This window comes from Bos javanicus, chromosome 11 (genome assembly GCF_032452875.1).
Source record: "Bos javanicus breed banteng chromosome 11, ARS-OSU_banteng_1.0, whole genome shotgun sequence".
Lineage (NCBI taxonomy): Eukaryota > Metazoa > Chordata > Mammalia > Artiodactyla > Bovidae > Bos > Bos javanicus.
In genome coordinates this window covers 13171863-13189741 of record NC_083878.1, presented here as the reverse complement: position 1 = coordinate 13189741, position 17879 = coordinate 13171863, and the positions used below count along the sequence as shown (strand labels likewise).

At 48.4% G+C, this 17879-nt stretch overlaps 1 protein-coding gene across 21 annotated transcripts in view; it reads left to right on the top strand.

The window, feature by feature from the left end:
* DYSF (dysferlin) overlaps nucleotides 1–17879 on the top strand; it is a 223156-nt gene that overhangs the window by 77352 nt on the left and 127925 nt on the right. For 12 of the 21 annotated variants that reach the window (XM_061431947.1, XM_061431959.1, XM_061431957.1 and 9 more), the window contains 5 exons: nucleotides 5138–5206; nucleotides 5352–5395; nucleotides 8777–8859; nucleotides 16063–16104; nucleotides 17694–17809. In XM_061431947.1, the coding sequence (XP_061287931.1) occupies nucleotides 5138–5206; nucleotides 5352–5395; nucleotides 8777–8859; nucleotides 16063–16104; nucleotides 17694–17809 (354 nt within the window). The remainder of the gene's footprint in view (nucleotides 1–5137; nucleotides 5207–5351; nucleotides 5396–8776; nucleotides 8860–16062; nucleotides 16105–17693; nucleotides 17810–17879) is intronic. The other 9 variants (XM_061431954.1, XM_061431964.1, XM_061431961.1 and 6 more) reach the window with 1 other exon arrangement.

Sequence of the window (17879 nt, the reverse complement as noted above, 5' to 3'; positions counted from 1 at the left end):
AACACATCATAGGTGAGGTTTCGTACATTGCATTTGCATCACAACAGGAAACAGAATGTCAGCATGTCCCATCGCTGGTTACTCGGTTAAGGTGGTGTCTCCAGGTCTCTCCCTTGTCAAAGCACACACTCCGCTTTGTACTTTGCAGGTAATCTGTGGGCACAATCTCAGTCTGCTGATATCCTGTTTCTCAACAACCTCTTACCTAATGGGCAACCTAGCCACTGACCTCCTTGCCCGAATTAGTCATTCACTGGGGGTTGCAGAGGGGTGATTCCCTCATTATCATTCCTTCTCTCTTTATTAGCATTTTTTTTTTTTTTTGTAAAGAAGAGCTTCTCCTCCCTTCTTCCCCTTTGAGTGTTAATATGCTCCTTCATACTTATTAATTCAGTGTGTTAAAATCAGTCACTATGGTGCTGGATATGTGACCCCTCCTGCCTTCGAGCTGCTCCTCCAACCCAGGCTAATGCAGGGCTCATGGGAAATGTCTGTGAGAGAGGGAACACGAATTTTAAACTCATTCACACTGGGCTACAAATGCTCGCTGTGGGTCTTACACAAGTGCAGTTTTGGTTTGGGCTTTGGGTCAGAGTCTGATGCCCTGTACCTGGCCTTAGAGGGACTGTGATGAGATGAATGAAGGCAGGAAGGAAGCAGGCGGTTTGGCTGGACACTGAACTCCAAGGACCAGAATTAGTTTTCCCAACTTGAGAGATAGGAAAGTCATGTCTCAAGACATGTGTTTTTCTTCCACATTCCCAACATAGTGGGGTGCTGTGATGATGACTAGAACCAAGACTGGCCTGCCTTCAGTTCAGTGGCTTTCCTTGAAGCTGAATCTCAGCGCTCTGAGGCTCCTAGCTGCACCTGGCTCCTTGCAGCGCCTTCACCTCCCTAGGTCTCTTCTGTTCTGAGATGCCCTTGGCTGTCCCTGGGGCTTTTTCTAGGAAGGTACAGATGTCTGGGCTGGGGAAGGGTGGTGGTGATGGGGGTGGGGGACCTGGCCCAGGCCAGGGAATATGTCAAGCTGGTTGGTGTGGTCCCTAGGCCTCTGTGTCCGCCACTGTCTGCCCCAGCCACCTCTTCGTGGTCTCCCCTTCTCTCTCTGCTGCCCTTATCTCCAGTCTCATCCTACCCGTCCCTCTCTTTGGCCTGGTGTGTCGCTTTTTCTCATTATATCCGATTCAGTTGTCCTGGGGATTTGTTCCCTGTGTCGCCCTGGCCTGGCCCTCCTTGCATTTCCTCTTATGGACACTTGGTGTCGCTGTTATCTAGGCTGCGAACCATACCTGGTTGGGCCGTGCTACCGAGGGGCTAGAAGGGTGTGTGTGTGGTGCATCCTCTCACGCACGTATCACACTCCTTCATGGTGTGGGGAAAAGACAGGGGAGGTGCTTGGAAGGCAGAGTGGGAGGCTTTGAAGCAACTTTTTTTTTCAAGAATAAAACTTATTAATCGTAAAAAAAAAAGAAAAAAAAATCACAGAAAGCAAGGAGAATGAAAAGCAATGCCTCATATTTCTGTACTGTGCGCCACCTTGGAGATGAGGACTATTCACGTTTATGTTTCCTGCCGCTCTCATGCCTTCTGTCTGGCACGCCAACCCCTCTCCCCGTCCATTGCCCTCACCACCCTGCCCCACTGGAAAAAAATTGGATTCACGATACAGTTGGATTCAGCATACAGTCTGTCTTCGTTATTCACAGAGTCTGTTTGCAGATTTGCCTACTTGCTAAAATTTGTTTGTAATCCCCAAGCCAGTCCTTGCAGTGCTTTGGTCATCATGTGCAGAGCTCCGGACAGTTCGATTTGGCTGAGGCGCGTGCTGCCAGCTGAGCCGGGCACTGTGCTCCCTTGCGTGTTTCAGTGCTCATCCTGTAATGTGTTTTTTCCCGGTCTATTCGGTGTCATTTTTTGTTTTTGCGTTTTGGGGTTTTTTTTTTCTCTGGTGATGTCCGCGTTTACAGTGGCTCCCAAGTGTAGTGCTGAAATGCTGCCTGGTGTTTCTCAGTGTAAGGAGACTGTGAGGTGCCCCATGGAGAACCACGTATTTGGTAAGTTTTGTTCAGGCCTGAGTTAAAGTGTTGTTGGCTGTGAGTTCAGTGTTAATAAACCCACAGTATATTAATATAATGAGAAAGGTGTCTTGAAACAGAAGCACACATAAAACAAAGTTACTGGTCAGTTGACCAAAAAAATGTTGTGACAGAGGCTTGCAGGCCCCTAACCCTGTGTTTCCCTTGGGAGCAATGCTTCAGTATTCACTTACAGAATTCACTTACAGTAACCACTGCCAGAATAAGTCAACTATATATACGTGGTTTGGTAAACTGCGTTTGTTGTCTAACTTTCCTTAGGTTATTAAATAGCCTTTGAAATAAATTTTTGCTATCTGCTATAATATTTCATTAAACGAATATAACATGACATTTAAACTATTTTTGGATTTCTTTTTTTTTGGAATTTCCCTCTTTCATGAACAACTCTGTGAGGAACATCAGTGTATAGGAATCTTTGTCCACACTCTGCCTTTTCATAGGGAAGTTTCTAGAACCAGGTCAGAGGGCATGCTTATTTTTGAGTGTTTGATACAGATGGCCAAATGCCTTCTGTCATGAAGGGAAGGAGAGTTAAAAAAAAAAAAAAAAGACACAGATAAGAGGAGGAGAAGGAGGAGGGGGAGGAGGGAGCTCGGTGTGGGGAGAGGAGGCAGGGGTGGAAGGCTTCTGGGTGCTTCTAGGGCCAGAGGTCGCGCTGGCCTGTGGTGTGGCGGGGGCCCTGCTATTCAGGCTCCCGCACACACATCTTGGTGGCTCTCTCAGAGGGAACCTCCAAGGGCAGATAGGTGGAAGTGCTTGCTGGGGAGAAGGCCTGTGGCTCCCCGGGGGCAGGGATTGGGGATGGTGGGGACCACCTGTGCCTCTCATCCAGGGAGCTGAGGAGCGATGTTGGCAGGGCCTGTCTGTTGTGTCTGATGAAAAAGTCCTCCATTTCTTTCTTTTCCTCTTTTGTTATTTCAAACTTTTGTTCATCTAAGTTTTGAATTAAATAATACATTTATTATGTACACCATATCCATTTACTTATCATCCATCATGAAAACCCTACCTTTCACCCTGTACCTGTCCAGCTGTCCTCCGGTCATCTCCTCCCTTGCACAGGAAATCATTGTTGGTTTCTTCTGCGTCATTCTGGCTTCATTATGTGCATGCCACATGTCTGACCATGAATTCTTACCTTTACGCCTTTAACGCACATGCTTGCACATGATACTTACTGCTCTGCACCTTGGTTTTCTTCACTTTTCACCTTAAAAGTTGTTTCATACCGTAGAGTGGTCCTCATTCTCTAGAGCGGCATAGCGCCCCATTCTGTGGATGGGCCGTTCTTTATCCAAGCTGTCCTCTGTTGGTGGCTATGCGGGTTGTTCCACGTCCTCCCTAACTGGAGTCATGCTGCAGAGAATAATCTCAGTTCAGTTCAGTCGCTCAGTCGTGTCCGACTCTTTGTGACCCCGTGAATTGCAGCACACCAGGCCTCCCTGTCCATCACCAACTCCCGGAGTTCACTCAGACTCACGTCCATTGAGTCGGTGATGCCATCCAGCCATCTCATCCTCTGTCGTCCCCTTCTCCTCCTGCCCCCAATCCCTCCCAGCATCAGAGTCTTTTCCAATGAGTCAACTCTTCGCATGAGGTGGCCAAAGTACTAGAGTTAGATGCATGTTATTCTGCACATGTGCAAGTATTTCTGTAGGATAATGTCTAGAGGCAGAACTGGTAGGTCGAAGGGCATCTGCATTTGTAATTTTTGAAAGGTAGTGGCCAATTGCCCTTTGGAGAGGTTGAGTTGTTCTCTCCCCACCAACAAAATCTGAGCGAGCAGTTTCCCATCGCCTTGCCAAGACAGGGCTGACAGACTTTAGAGACTTTTATGACTCTGATAGATGAGACACAGTATCTCATTCGTTCTGTTTGTATTTCTTCAATTATGAGGGAGATGGCACATCGTTCTGTGTGCTTTTACAGCCCTTGGTGTACCCACTCCTGAGAACTGTGAGTCCCACTCTGCCTTTTGTTCCATCTAATTGTTGGATTCTCTTCTTTCCTTACTCCTTTCTTTGCTCACACAAGGGCCAAATCATGGCACCCATCCCTACCCCCAGACTTTGCCTGGGCTCTTCTCACAGGGAGGAGGGGACGATGGGCACGGGGCCAATATTGGGTGGATCAGGGATGAAGAAACAGTCCTGACCCCCAGGGAAGCCACACTCTCATTTGATGGAGAGTCTTGTCAGTTGCTCATTAGATGAGATAATTATGTAAATGCTTCGCACAGTCAGGGCCCACAGTCAATGCTCTGAGGAAGGCTGCTCCTTATTTCCATGTAGGACACAAACCTTCCAGCATCTGAGGCAGAGCCTTCGCCCGCTGCCCTGCATGGGTACAGGATGCCCCGGGCAGCATCAGTGCCTCCCTGGGGACTCCTGCGCAGAGTAGAACCTGTGAGCTGCTAGTTTGGACCCAGTTCTTGCCTCTGCTAGGTTTCTTGTTGTGGAAAGCCCGGTCTTTTGAGCAGGGCTGATTGGAGGCAAACTGTGGCCTATGAGGCTTGTATCTTAACTGAATTTTCATCTTCCTCTCAGAATACTGGTGTATGGCCCCCTGCCCAGCCCTTCAGCTCCCTTTTCCTCTCCCCCTCCCCGCGTGCACAGTCTTCCAAAGGGGCAGGTGATCTGCGCTGATGGGCGACGGGAATTGCCTCAGATGCTAGGACTCCTGGGAAAGCTGGTCTGGACTCAGGGTTGTGGCCATACTTAGGGTCATGGCCATAATGGGAGGGAAGGGAAGGGAACTTCCAGCCAGAGGTATGAGATAAGGGAGAGGCTTGTGACTTTCAAACAATCTGTCCCTTCCTCCATGCCCCGGTGGGTCTGACCTACCATTGAGCTTTGTCTCTGGAAAGATTCCTGGTGTCTAAGCCCACTGCCTCAGGTTCCATAGCCCCCAGGGCCTTCTGCCCAGCCTGAAGGGTGGTCAACTTGGCTGACAATGGGTGCCCTTTGGTGTGGTGGTCCCCAGGGGTACCCAGAGTCCCCTCAAAGCTCCATTCACCTATCCTCATTGTCTTCTAGCTCTGCAGCAAGATCCTGGAGAAGACGGCCAATCCTCAGTGGAACCAGAGCGTCACACTGCCTGCCATGGTGAGCCTCACCTCCATGAGCCAGGGCTCCCAGCCTCCCACTCCCAGGAGGGCCGGGCTCCCAGCCTTCCCAGCTCCCACCTGCCTCCCAGATTTCCACTTCTTCAGAAGACCTCCACCCCCACATATCTCTCTTCCCTCCTTAGTTTCCATCCATGTGTGAGAAAATGAGGATTCGTGTCATAGACTGGTAAGTCCTGCGTCTGGGGACCTTTAGAGGTGGCTGTTGTCAGGGGTCACTGGGTCCTTCGGTTTCCTTGCGTTCAGTCTGCATGCAGCAGGGGAGTCTGTTTCAGGTGAGGTGGTGTCCTCACACGGAGGCCGGAGAAGGAGAGGGCATGGGCTGCTAGGAAGCTTACTCACAGTGGGTTGGGACGGCTCCAAGAACCAGAGATCCCTGGGGCCAGAAGGGCCCAGGGAGCCTTCCTGGGGGAAGTGGGGTTTGGGGAAGTTCGAGATGAAGGCATCCTAATGAAGAGAGGATCATAAGCAGAGCCAAGGAGGCTGCAAAGAGCAGAGCTTCCAGGAGGGTAGACTGAGACTCCCCAAGGGCTGGTAGGATGGAAGAGATCTCCAGGCTGGAGAAGGGGGCCAGGTTGCCCAAGCAGGGGATGGCACTGCTGTCAGGAGCAGGGGAGTAGCCACAGGGCCATCCTGGAAAATTAGTATCTAGCTCTTGTGAGTGTCTGTGTGCTCCAGGCCCTCTGCCCAGTGAGCTCTTTACACGCCTGTCTCACCTGATGCTCAGCTCGACTCTGGGTACGGCCCGACCTTACAGACGAGGGAGCATGTCTGAATAGATTGAGTGCCCTGTCTGGGGGTACAGCTGGAAGCAGCTGAGGCCAGGCTCGAACTCAAGCCTGTGCTTAACCACCGGGCCATGCACTGAGGTGCCCTGTCTCACACCGAGGGCTGCAGGGGTCCCCATGTGCCATCTCCAGGGCCTTCCCTACACCAGGCTTCCCCCAAAGAGAGAGCTGTCCTTTCTCTGCCCCCAGAGAGTCTTGGCTGTGTGGTTCCCAGCGTGTTGTCCTTTGGTCTTTGGCCCATGTCACCCCCAGCCAGGAGGATAATGAGAGACTGGGGAAAACCCCCAGGCCACAGAGCCATTAAAGTGTGCGCCAGGTCCCCAGCCTGAGAGAGAACAGCTTGTGAGAATTAGAGGAGAGGAAGGGAGTGTGAGGAGGGCCAGCAGGGAGAGGCCTCCGGGGCCCTGACCGCCGATCTGCTCTGTGGGAGGCGGTTTGGGGCGATGAGCTCTGCGTCCACAGAGCTGTCCCTTCGCCTCGCTGTGTGCGTGCACGAGTGTGCCCTGGGTGCAGGTCTGTGCGGCAGTGTGAGTGAATGCACGCGGGCGCCATGACCCCTGTGTTGTGGATGGGTCCCGCCCGAGTCCGTGTGAGCCGTGTGAGGCACCGACATACTGTACAATCCAAACACATTACGGAATCTGGTGGTGGCCTCTCTGGTTTAGGTTGAAGTGGCATTTTTATTGTGAGTCTATTTTCAGACTTGCTGTATTTTCCAAAAGCAACCCCAAGCCCCAAAACCCAACTCTTGGCCAGAAATCATTCTGCTGCTGCAAGTTCCTATCCAGAAAAGGGCTTTCTTCCCAAAAAACTCAGATAAATTTGTACTATTACCTGAATCCTAGAAATACGATATGGTCCACATGGCCTTTTCTCTGTAACTTAATCTTTCATTCAGTTCTTAAAGAATTCTTTTCATTAAAAACCAAAACCCCCCAAAACTACCCCCTCCTCCTCAAAAAAACCTGACTCAAAACCTCTCTCTTCCCATTCAGATTCAGGTGAGCCCAGAGGTCAGAAATCCTATTTTGCTCCAAGAGCTACTGGTCTTCTCTAGGGTTTGGTCGTGAACGCAGTTTAGAAGTGTCGTCAACTGTCAATTATCTGGTGTTGATAATCTCATTGTAAAATGTTTAAGGGACTCTTTACTTCCCCGTTTCTTGTCACTCACCATGAAAAGTGATACAGATCTGTGCTGACAGTTCACTCCTCCTAATGTAGCCCCCGCCCTGATACAAAACTTTAACGCTTAACCACCTCCCTGGGAAATACAGAGAGGAAGGAAGGGAGCAGCAAAGATCTGGTGTCTCATGGCTGTCAGATTTAAAAGAAAAATGACATCACCATGCTCAGGTGGGTCTTTCACCGTGAAGCACGTGGATGTCATCTCCTGAAGTGGCCTGTGGTCAAGGGATGCACAGCAGGAAGAGAGGGCTACTGGGCTCCAAGAGAAGGGAAGATGCACACGGGGAACCTTCTGGAAGGAGATAGAGCCTGCACCTCCAGTCTTGGCACTGTGGTGCTTTTGGACTGGAAACGTCTTTGCAGTGAGAGACTGTCCTGTGCGTTGTAGGGTGTTTGGCTACAATCACGGCCTCTCTCTATGGCTCCCCTCTATACCAAAAATGTTTCCAGGTGCCAAATGTCCCAGGGTCAAAAATCTCTGGGTTGAGAACTCTCGGTCTAACCTGACAGGGAAGCAGCAGGCTTCTGCAGGCACGGCTCTGGTTTCCCCATGAGGTATATCTTGCTCAAGTCCCACCTTTGTCATCCTGTCTGCCTCGGCTTCTTCTCTAGACTGGGGCTGACTGCAGGGCCTGCCTCAGAATCCTGCCTCAGGATTAAATGACGTGACAGTTTCAGCACTGTGCTTGGCTCTCAGGAGGTGCCCAGCAAAAGGTGCCCAGCTGTTACTACATATGGTTGTCAAGGGGGCAGGTGTGGGGCAGAGGAAGGGTCTGCACAGAAACGCTCAGTCCTGGAGCTTCCCCCACGGTCCCCTATGATGGGTAGGAGGGGAGAGGCCTTCTTTGGGGAGGCAGGACCCGTCCCATTTTGGAGCCAGAAGCTGTGTGGACCTTGGTGAGAGTGCTGGGCCAGGAGTCAGGATACCAGTTTCTGTCCTGGCTCCTCCCCTCCCTCCTGGGCTGACCTTGGGCGAGGACTTTGCGTCTCCGAGTCTGTTTCCTTCCATCTGTGCAGTAGAGATTTAATAAAAGTACCTATTCCCCAAGGCCATTGTAAGGATCCTTGGTGATCAAGGAAGCTAGAAGTGCTTTGTCACATACAAAATCAGATAAAAAAAAAAAGAGCTATGTATTAGCTACCCTAAGCTAATTAAGCCTGTGGGCTTCCTTGGAGAGAGTTTCTTTCTGGTCACCTGATTTTTCTCCTTCGTCTGCTATGTCTTAGCTCTCAGAGCCTTGCTCTCCTTGGGCCTGGGGGTCTGGCTCTCTGGGCGGCCTCCTGCTCCCCTGTACTGCTCCTGCCTCAGGCCTCCTCCTTTTCAACCTGCAGCTGTGCCCATAGACTTCCAGCTTGGCTGCTGGGATGCTGATGGACTGGGTTTCCCCCAGAGGAGTCTTGAGTAACACTTTCTTTCCAGTCTCTTTTCGCCAAACATTACTAGGCCTCCATAACATCCCTGGTGTGAAGACTGGGACCCCTAACAAACGATGCATAACTCCGGCCATTTCCTCCCTGGGTGGGTTGTGGCCTGCGAATCCCACCCTTGTTCAGGCCCTTTCTGCCCCTCGCTCTAGGGACCGCCTCACCCACAACGATATTGTGGCCACCACCTACCTGAGTATGTCGAAGATCTCTGCCTCTGGAGGCGAGATAGAAGGTGAGTGCCCCTCTGTGCTGCCCTCTGGTCCCCATGCTCTCCCCTGTCCCACTGCAACTGTCTTATACCTCTAGCTTTAAGAGTTTGCAGAAAAGGGAAGTCTATAGGGTCTTCGTTGCCCATGTCCCAGGAAGAAGGGCTTTGGCCAGTGAAAGAGATGGGCTTGTGTTTAGGACTGGCCTCATTGTGGAAGGTGGGTACACCATCAGATGGTCTAGAGGGGATCCATTCCTGCAGATGATCTTGGGGCTGTGGCCACACCATCCACCGGGTTCTCTGTTGGCTGACTGTTGGCTAGCAGTTCCTATTTTGAAATGGCTTTCATTGGTCTGTTAGAAAGTAGTGCGTGATCATTTGTACAATTTAAAAGAGATAATCTGAAAGAACAATATACAAATTTACTCGCAAAATTATCCATCAGCCTCTCCTCCCAGACAAGAGGTAAATATTAATATTCTGGGGCCTGTTTCTGTGTATGTGTGTATATGATAAACAGTGTTTTGAACAATTTTTAATTGTTTTGACAATTGCTTTTTGTCACTTGGCAATATAACATAGACGTTTATTCATGCTATTAAGTATTCTACAATATGGTGAACGCGCCATAGACCACATTAACTAAATGTTGAATATTTAGGTGTTTTCTAATTTTTCCATTTTATAAGGAGCTAACTTGATATTGAGTATTTTTGTAGCTGAATCTTTATGTAATTCCTGATTTTTCTTTTGCATAATGCCTTGAAGTGGAATTGCTGTGTCAAAAGATTTGAACATTTTAAAGCTTTTAGTGTATATAAAAATTGCCCTACAAAACGACTGGACTCATTTATACTCTAATCTCTCAAGCTTATTTTGCTGCATCCTTATCAACACAAAGCAAGATAATGATGTTTTTAAAGAACTTTGTCAATTTGTTGGGTGCATTTCATTGTTGCCTTAATTTTATTTCATTGGTATCTGGTAAAGTTGACCAATGTAAAATTTAAAATATTTAATATTCATCTTACATTTGCAAATTATATATTTTTTACAAATTATATATATTTATATACTTTAAAATTTATTCTGCTGTAAATTGCCTATTCATGCTTTGTCCATATTTTTGATGGTATGTTTGTCTTTTTCTCATTGTTTTTTAAGAGTTCTGTATGTAGATGGAGGTTAACTTTCTCCTGTCATCTATGTTGTGAATAATTTTTGTCAATTTTATCTTTTAATAGTTTTAACTATTCAATTTAAAAATTTTACATAGTCAAATATATTAATTTTTTCCTTAGTGAATTAGGCAAGGGTTTAACATTACTTTTTAAAAAATTGTTCTTCTTTGGTGATACCAACACTGTATGTTGAATAATCTTTTCCCTACATTTTGAAATGCCACTTTTATCCCCTACTAAATTCCTAAATGTGTTCTTGGTCCTATTTCTTGATTTTCTATTATCTTTAATTGGTATGTCTGCTTATTATTTCTTAGGTTTTGGTATCTGGGCTGTGCTGGCTCTGTAAAATTAATTGGAAAGATTTAAAGTCTTTTCTAACATCTGGAACAGTTTATATAACATAAGAATATAGTCTTTTGAGGGTTTGAAAGAATTCACCCATAAAACCGTGTGGGCTGGGTGCCCTTTCTGAGTGGCTGTTGCACTAGCTCTAAAACCTTTTCAGTTTCTCCTGTGATCATTGGTATTTTTAGTTTGTTACTTTTACTACAGTTAATTTTGATAATCTACATTTTCCTAGAAAAATATTTATTACATTGAGGTCTTCCAATTTTTTTATAGTGTTGTGCAGAGCAATCTTTTATGATTTAAACAATTCTCTCTACTTTCTTATTTCTAATGATATGTGTTTGAATTTTCTTTTTTCTTGATTAGTCTTGTTAGAAGTTTTTCTTTCTCCCTCCTGTATTGAACTTTTCAAAGAAAAGTTTTTGGACTTAGATATGAGTTCTAATGGGCTTCCCAGCTGTGCAATAGTAAAGAATCCATCTGCCAATGCAGAAGACACAAGAGACTTGGGTTTGATGCCTGGGTCAGGAAGATCCTCTGGAGTAGGAAATGGCAACCCACCCCAGTATTCTTGCTGGGAAAATTCCATGGACAGGGGAGCCTGGCGGGCTATAGCTCATGGGGTCGCAAAGAGCTGGACACATCTGAATGAATGTGCACAGGCACACTTTAGTTCTAATATTTTCTAATTTTTTATTCTCTCATCTTTTAAATCTTCTCTTTAACTCTCTTTAGACATATTTTGTTGTTTCCTTTTTAACTTTCTAATTGTGTGCTGAGTTGCTCAGTCATGTCTGATTCTTTGTGACCCCATGGACAGTAGCCCACCAGGGTCCTCTGTCCATGAGGATTCTCCTGGCAAGAACACTGGAGTGGGTTGCCATGCCCTCCTCCAGGGGATCTTCCCAACCCAGGGATCGAACCCAGGTCTCCTGATTGTAGGTGGATTCTTTACTGTCTGAGCCACCAGGGAAGCCCAACTTTCTAGTTAACTTGTGTTTATTTTCAGTATTTCTTATTTAAGTAATGGAAGTATGGTTTCTGCCACATATGTCATGCTTTTGGCCTTCAGGAAATCCCAAGGTTGTATTTATCTCTATTTTTTACTTTTATTTTTTACATTTAGATATTTAATCTATTTTGAGCTTCTTTTGATGTGTTTTCTGAGAGCAGTTTGATTTGATTCCTTTATAGATAGTTTTTCTTTTTTTCTGGCTTGTAGGAATGTCTCTTTTTACTTGTAGTTTAAAAAATTATTTTGATCGGTCTAGGAGCAAGACTCTTGAATTTTTTCTGAGACACAGTGAATTCTTAAATCTGAGTTGAGGATTGATTTCATCTACTCTAATATTGTTGTCTGAGCAGCTGAAGACATGGAGAGGGGTGGGATAAGAGCTGTTCTGGAGCCAGGGAGCTCCAAGAGAGTTGTTCCAGTCTCCTCCCACCAGTCCCAACCTTGTAAGGTCCTTACAAAAATCCAGTGAGACTATAAATGTCACATTCTGGAACACAATAAACCCTAAAGTAATGTTGCTCTTTAGTATCATGATTATTGGCTTTCTGCATCCCTATTCTGATTTTTCCCCCCTGTACCAATTCTGCTTTTTACTGCTTCCCATGTGGTTTAAGACTGGCTATTTCATTTTTAGTTTCTTGTCATGCCTTCCTTTCCCTCCATCTTTCCTTTTATATTTTCCTTTTCCTCTTTGTTCTCTCCCTCGTTTTGTTTTGTTCCACAAAAGTTACGTCTTCCTGCACTCTACTGAGGATTCCAAATCATTTCTTGAGAGTTCAAGGTGAACACCCTCCTGAATTTTACAGACGCTGTTTCCTCCCTATTTCCCTATCCTGGTTGGCCCTCTGTTTTTCCCCTCCCCTTTTATTCACTCTCACACACTCTTGCAAGATCTGGCCAGCGTGGTGTCTTTCCACAGACAGGGTGTGTGGGTCTCTGTCCATCCATCTTCTCAGATCTTTATCTGGAGGTCAGGTTAGCATGCCCAGTTTCTGGCAGATTCCACCTAACACTTCTGAAGTTGACCAGTCTCCTCTAGATTCTCTGAAACATTTAAATATATATATATACAAGTAAAAAATCTGCAATGAACTTCCAGTTTCCCTCCCGATGTGTTAACATCTAGCTGCCATGCTCATTTCATCACTGATACTTGTCATTGTTGGAGTATACCAAAACTCCTTCCCAGAAGCCCCTGCTAAAGGGCTTGTCCTGCCCCAGCCCCTGCCTGTCCTGACTGTGGGAACTGCTGGTCCCAGGATGCGGTCCGCCTGTAGTTGCTGTCCGATAGTTGGATGCAGAGCTAGAAAGATGGGAAGTGAGGGCAGCGTGTCATGCAGGTGGGTGGGAGAGACACTATCCTAGGCTCCCCATGGATCAGAACTCCTGCATGGAGGGAATCTCTTCTCCAGTTTGCCGGCTCGTGCTGTCCCTGTCTCTGAGTCCAAGGGCAAATGTTGGCAGAGGCACAAGGTGCCTTTCTGACTGGTTTCCAGCAGCCACTGTTTCACGAGGCTACAGCTCTGCCAGCTGTCAGCCACCCGAGGGAGAGTTTAGATGCCTGTGCCCCCATCAGTCTTCATGTCTGGGGGTGGTGTTGACCTTGCCCTTTTCCAGGGTCGTCATGAGTATTTGAATGCGAACATGAGAAAGATGTTTATTTGGTCACTAGATGGCGCTCAAGCCATGGGCAACCCATTGTGGTTCATGGACCACAGGCTCCCACAGTTTGTTTTGGACATAAATGAGAATCTTCTTGTCACCAGCTAAGCAGTTTTAAGTACAGTTAAATAGCTTGATCTCTGTAGCAATAAAACAGTTAGACTTATTGCTCAAACTGGAGCCGTTCTTCTCAAGCTCTCTCTAGGCCTGGAAGGTTAGCCATTGCCTGCCTCCCTGCCAAGCTTCTCCCACTTGTCCTGAGGCCACCTCCGAATGTCACTCCAACTTTGAGCTCTTTTTGTTTTTCTCCACCCTAGGGTGTTCCAGAATATCTGGGTGATGTGTGGCCCTTGCTTTTAAAAATGGATTCTTTCTCTATATTCTCCAGCCTCACAGTTCACCAGATTATTTAATCCAACCAGGAATTTTTGTTTTTGTGTTTTGTTGTTATTTCCAGCTAGGACAGGACCTAACGCTAGCCTCTTAAGCACTTTTGACTGCAGGTTTGCCTGGCACACTTAAGTATTCCTTGGACCCTATGCTCCAAAGCATTTAGTAAAAAATTTATTTGTTTTTTTTTTTTTTTTTAATGAGGAGTGCTTTCCTGAGAAGTCTCAGTCCTTTTGAAAGGTAGCAGGCACATGAGCCCCATGAAACGTAAGTTCCATGGTACAAATTCTTTTATAACTTTGTACATATGAAAATCATGCTACATAAATAGCACTCAGGCAGTTTTTTCCATGGCTACGAAATCCAGAGTTCGTTTCTTTTTGTCTTTGGAGCATAGATGATGAGGATTTCCCAGCAGTTCTTGGTTTCTTCTCCTGCCTGGCGCTGGCTGGAGTCAGGCAGCCAAGCCATGGGCGTGGGAGATGTGCTGAGAGGCAGAGGGAGCGGCTGGGCTGGCCGCAGGTAATGGCCTCAGATGCTCCAGAGGAAGGGGGTCCTGAGCTGGGAGGGCCTGCCCTGTACTTCCACAGGTGAGGGAGCTGTGCTGGGCTGCTCAGGCCACAAAACTGGAAGCGTTCATCTGTGTTCTGGGGCTTCCCCAGCCCCTATTCCTTGGGCTTAGGGAAAACACACCAGAACACTTGTGTTTTGGCAGAAGAGTGGTGAGGACTAAATAGAGGCTTTGTCTTGGGTGGCTTCACTGATGACTCTGCCCTTGACTTTATGAGCTGTCTGCAGACACAAGCATGATCCTCACACCTGGAGACCTGTGACCCTGCCCCCGAATTAGGAGTCGCTGGCCTTAGTTATCGGCAGGGCCCTGTCTCACCATGCCTCATTCTGTGCCTGTTAGGTTTGTGGAGCAAACCAATGAATGAATGAGGCAATTAGTGAAAAGGTGTGGTTGGGAACCAGGCTGCTTGGAAGCCCCTAGCTTGGTCCTCCCAGCCACCAGAGGCACGTGTTGTTCAGATGACCGGGACTAGGGGCCAGCCGTGTCTGGGCTGGGCACTAGTTTGCAGCCAGAACGCAGAGTTGGTCTGTGGGTGGAAAGCTGTGTTTGCTTCTGTGAGGAGCACACGGGGGTCGGAACTATGACCTTGGCCTCATTAGCCCTAGATAACTGGCCAGGCCTGTTTGTAATCATTTGAAGGAGCTTAAAGTGGAATCTGTTTCCTTCCGGCGGGCCCTGGTCGTGCTCTCCTGGGGGTGCAGCTGTGCCCGGGTCGGTCCTCTGTGGTTGCTGAAAGTCTCCTGTGACCAGAGGCCTTGCTCCCCTCCTGATGAAAACCTATTCCTGTGGATATGAAAATGGCCATGAATTATGGTTTATGCACTCTGACTCCTGCCAGCCGGCATTCCTAGCTGAGGCCGGCTGTGGAGAGCTGAGGGGCCGGGTCCCAGGGCCGCAGGCCGCCCCCGTCCTCCATGCCGCCTCTGTGCTCACTTGGTCGGCTCTGACCTTGTGCCCATGTTCTCTCTGCTCCATGCCCTTTCTTCCTGTGTCTCTGCTCATTCTTCCTTCCTGCCACAATGTTCTGCTCAGCTCTTGGCTCTTAATTCTGATAATGGAGCTATAGGGAAATAGCGATAGGTATTATTTCTTGAAGGAGACCAATAGGTAAAGGTGATCAGTGAATGAAAATAATTAGGCATTTCACTAAACACAACCCCAGGTCAATCAGGACCCCAGACTGGGCCACACTTGGATGGTTGGAGGAGGAGACAGGGAAGGTCAGAGTGTGGCAAGAGGCAGAACCAGAGAGGACAGTGGAAGGAGACTGAGGATTGCATACTCCTTTGGGGGTGTCTTGTGCTTGTCTTGAAGTGAAGTTGGAAGTCTACCAGAGCATCTCCTTCCTTGCTTCTCTTATTTCTAGACCCTCCTTACCCGTGTTTAGGGTACAACCAAGAGTAGAACATTCAGCTAATGGACAGTGTCTGGCACTGTGCTTCATTCGAAACAGCAGGCGCTGGAAGCCTCCTGTTTCAGAACTGTGCCCAGTGCCTGCTGTTGTGAAAATGCAACATGGTGCCCTTAGTGGTAATTCTACAAGTGACCACTAGGTGGAGATCTTGTGCCTTGAAATGCCTCCACTCCATGCAGTCAACCTGCCTGTGGGGTGGAGAGCTGTGTGTGCCTAGCTCTGGCCCTTTCACAGTTCCCTCACCCTTTCTTTGCATCTGAACTTTGTTTCCCCCTCTTATCTGGCTATAATATGCCAAAGCATATATATATATATATGTTTTTTTTTTTTTCTGTGTTACTCCTTTAATGTATTGAGTCAAGTTTTCAATCGACAAACAACATACAGCCTTGCAGGCAGATGGTGGCGTGCACGCCGGGGCACTGGGACTGTGTCTCGCTGAGGGGGGTGCACTGATGACTCAGTGTGTGATAAATTCACAGCTGGGCTGGCCTTGGGGTCTCGGCCCACATCTGTTTCCCGTCCAGGAGCTGTTTTCCTTCTGTCTGCCAGCTGTCCATCCACAGTGCCTCATTCACCTAATCGGTCCTCCACCCAGCCATGCCCATCCTAACCCCTCTTCCATTTCTTTACGCTTCAGAGGAGCCTGCAGGTGTGGTCAAGCCTCCTCCAGCCACAGAACGTACGTGCTCTCACCTCTGGGATGACGAGGGAGTTGGGCCTTGAGGTTTTTACTGGAGGGGCAAGGGCGCTGGTTGTGGGGAAGTGTTCCATTTGCCTGTGGTGGGCTGGAGACTCCCCACCACAATCCCCAAGCTTAACTTTGGCTGTTACCTCTCAACCACGGTGGAATATGTAAATTGCTGGGAACGCTTCAAAGGCAATTCCCTCCCACTCTCTAACCCCCTTGCCCAATGTGCCGGGGCCCTGGAACTCAAATGAGTTCATTCTCTCTAGCAGGGTGGGGGGTGGAGCAGGCAGGGGGTCCATGATGAGGAAGGGGAAGTGTGAGTCCTCTCAGGGACTGGGAGGAGGCCAGGGTGAGCTGAAAACTCTTGAAGTTGAAATGTGCAAGGTAAATTACAGTCAAGATGATTAGTATAAATAATTAGTCATGCTTACAACAGCTCCATCAGGTCATTCACCCGCATCCCCAAAGCCAGAGTGTGTGCTGGGGACTGGAGGAGGAGGGGTGCTGGGTGCAGGGCTCTGGAACAGGCATGCTCCTGCGTCTAGTTGGGAAAATCTTGCTGCTCAGGGACGGGCTCAAGCCCAGGGTCCCTGGAACCCACCCCCCCCAGGGTCTGAGCACTCAGAGTCATCTCAGATAGTACCTGCTTCTGGGCCCACCTCCCACCTTTGCCATTCTGGAAACGGCCTCTTCCTCCTTCCGATGATGGGGCACCCTGGCTTTTCAGGATTCTCAGAGTTTGGCCATTGAAATCCCGTCCTAGGAAACTTGGCTGTCAGCTAGAAAGTCATGACATTAACAAAAGAGGGCTGTCAAAAAAAAAAAAAAAAAAAAGGATGGAAATGATGTGGAGGAAAGATTTTGTCTCATCATTAGTGTAATTCTCAAACTCTCCTCCAACTTGCTTCACTGAAAGATCCTTCTTTGCACAAAGTGGGGAAGAGGAAGAGATGCCAGGATGAGTCAAGGCTATTAAATGGTCTGTCTCAACTTCATAAGGATACAGGGGTGGAGGAGACATGTGCCTGGGGCTGCCCTGTGTGTGGGGTAACATCGAGTTGGGCCCTCTCCCTGGCGTCCAGGAGATGATGTCTCTGGTGACCAGGCTCTTGGGCCTTCTTTGTGCCTCCCCATAGGCTGGATGGCCTGAGACACAGATGGAAGGGCAGGGTGAGGAGGGGATGAGCGTGGGCTGGGAGGGGCAGGGCAGTGAGCCCGAGCCCAGCTTTGCATGCCGGCTGAGTGCATGAGCTTGAAGGTGAGACCGCTGGGGTCATGCCTCTTTGCAGTTGTGTGCTCCTTTTCATCTCTTGGCCTCAGCTTCCTCATCTATACAACGAGACTAATAATAACAATACAAATCTCCATGTCTCGACACGGTGAGGATTAAAGTCCCGCAGAGGAGACAGCAGTAGCTCTCATGGGGTTCACTGTCCTTTATACGTTTGTGGGGGCCGCATCCTGTGCACGTGCGGGGTGCTGAGACCGGGGATGGGCTTGGCCTGAAATAGCAGGGCTGAGCGCTAGACATCTCGGCTGGGCCAGCCCCTCTGATCTGCACCTGTGTCTGTGTCTCCCAGTGGACGACCACCTAGGCTTCCTCCCCACCTTCGGGCCCTGCTACATCAACCTCTATGGCAGCCCCAGGGAGTTCACTGGCTTCCCGGATCCCTATGCAGAGCTCAACACGGGCAAGGTGAGCCAGACAGGAACCCAGATCCTGGGGCCTGCCTGGGCAGTATCTGAGGTCAGCCTGGACTCCAAGG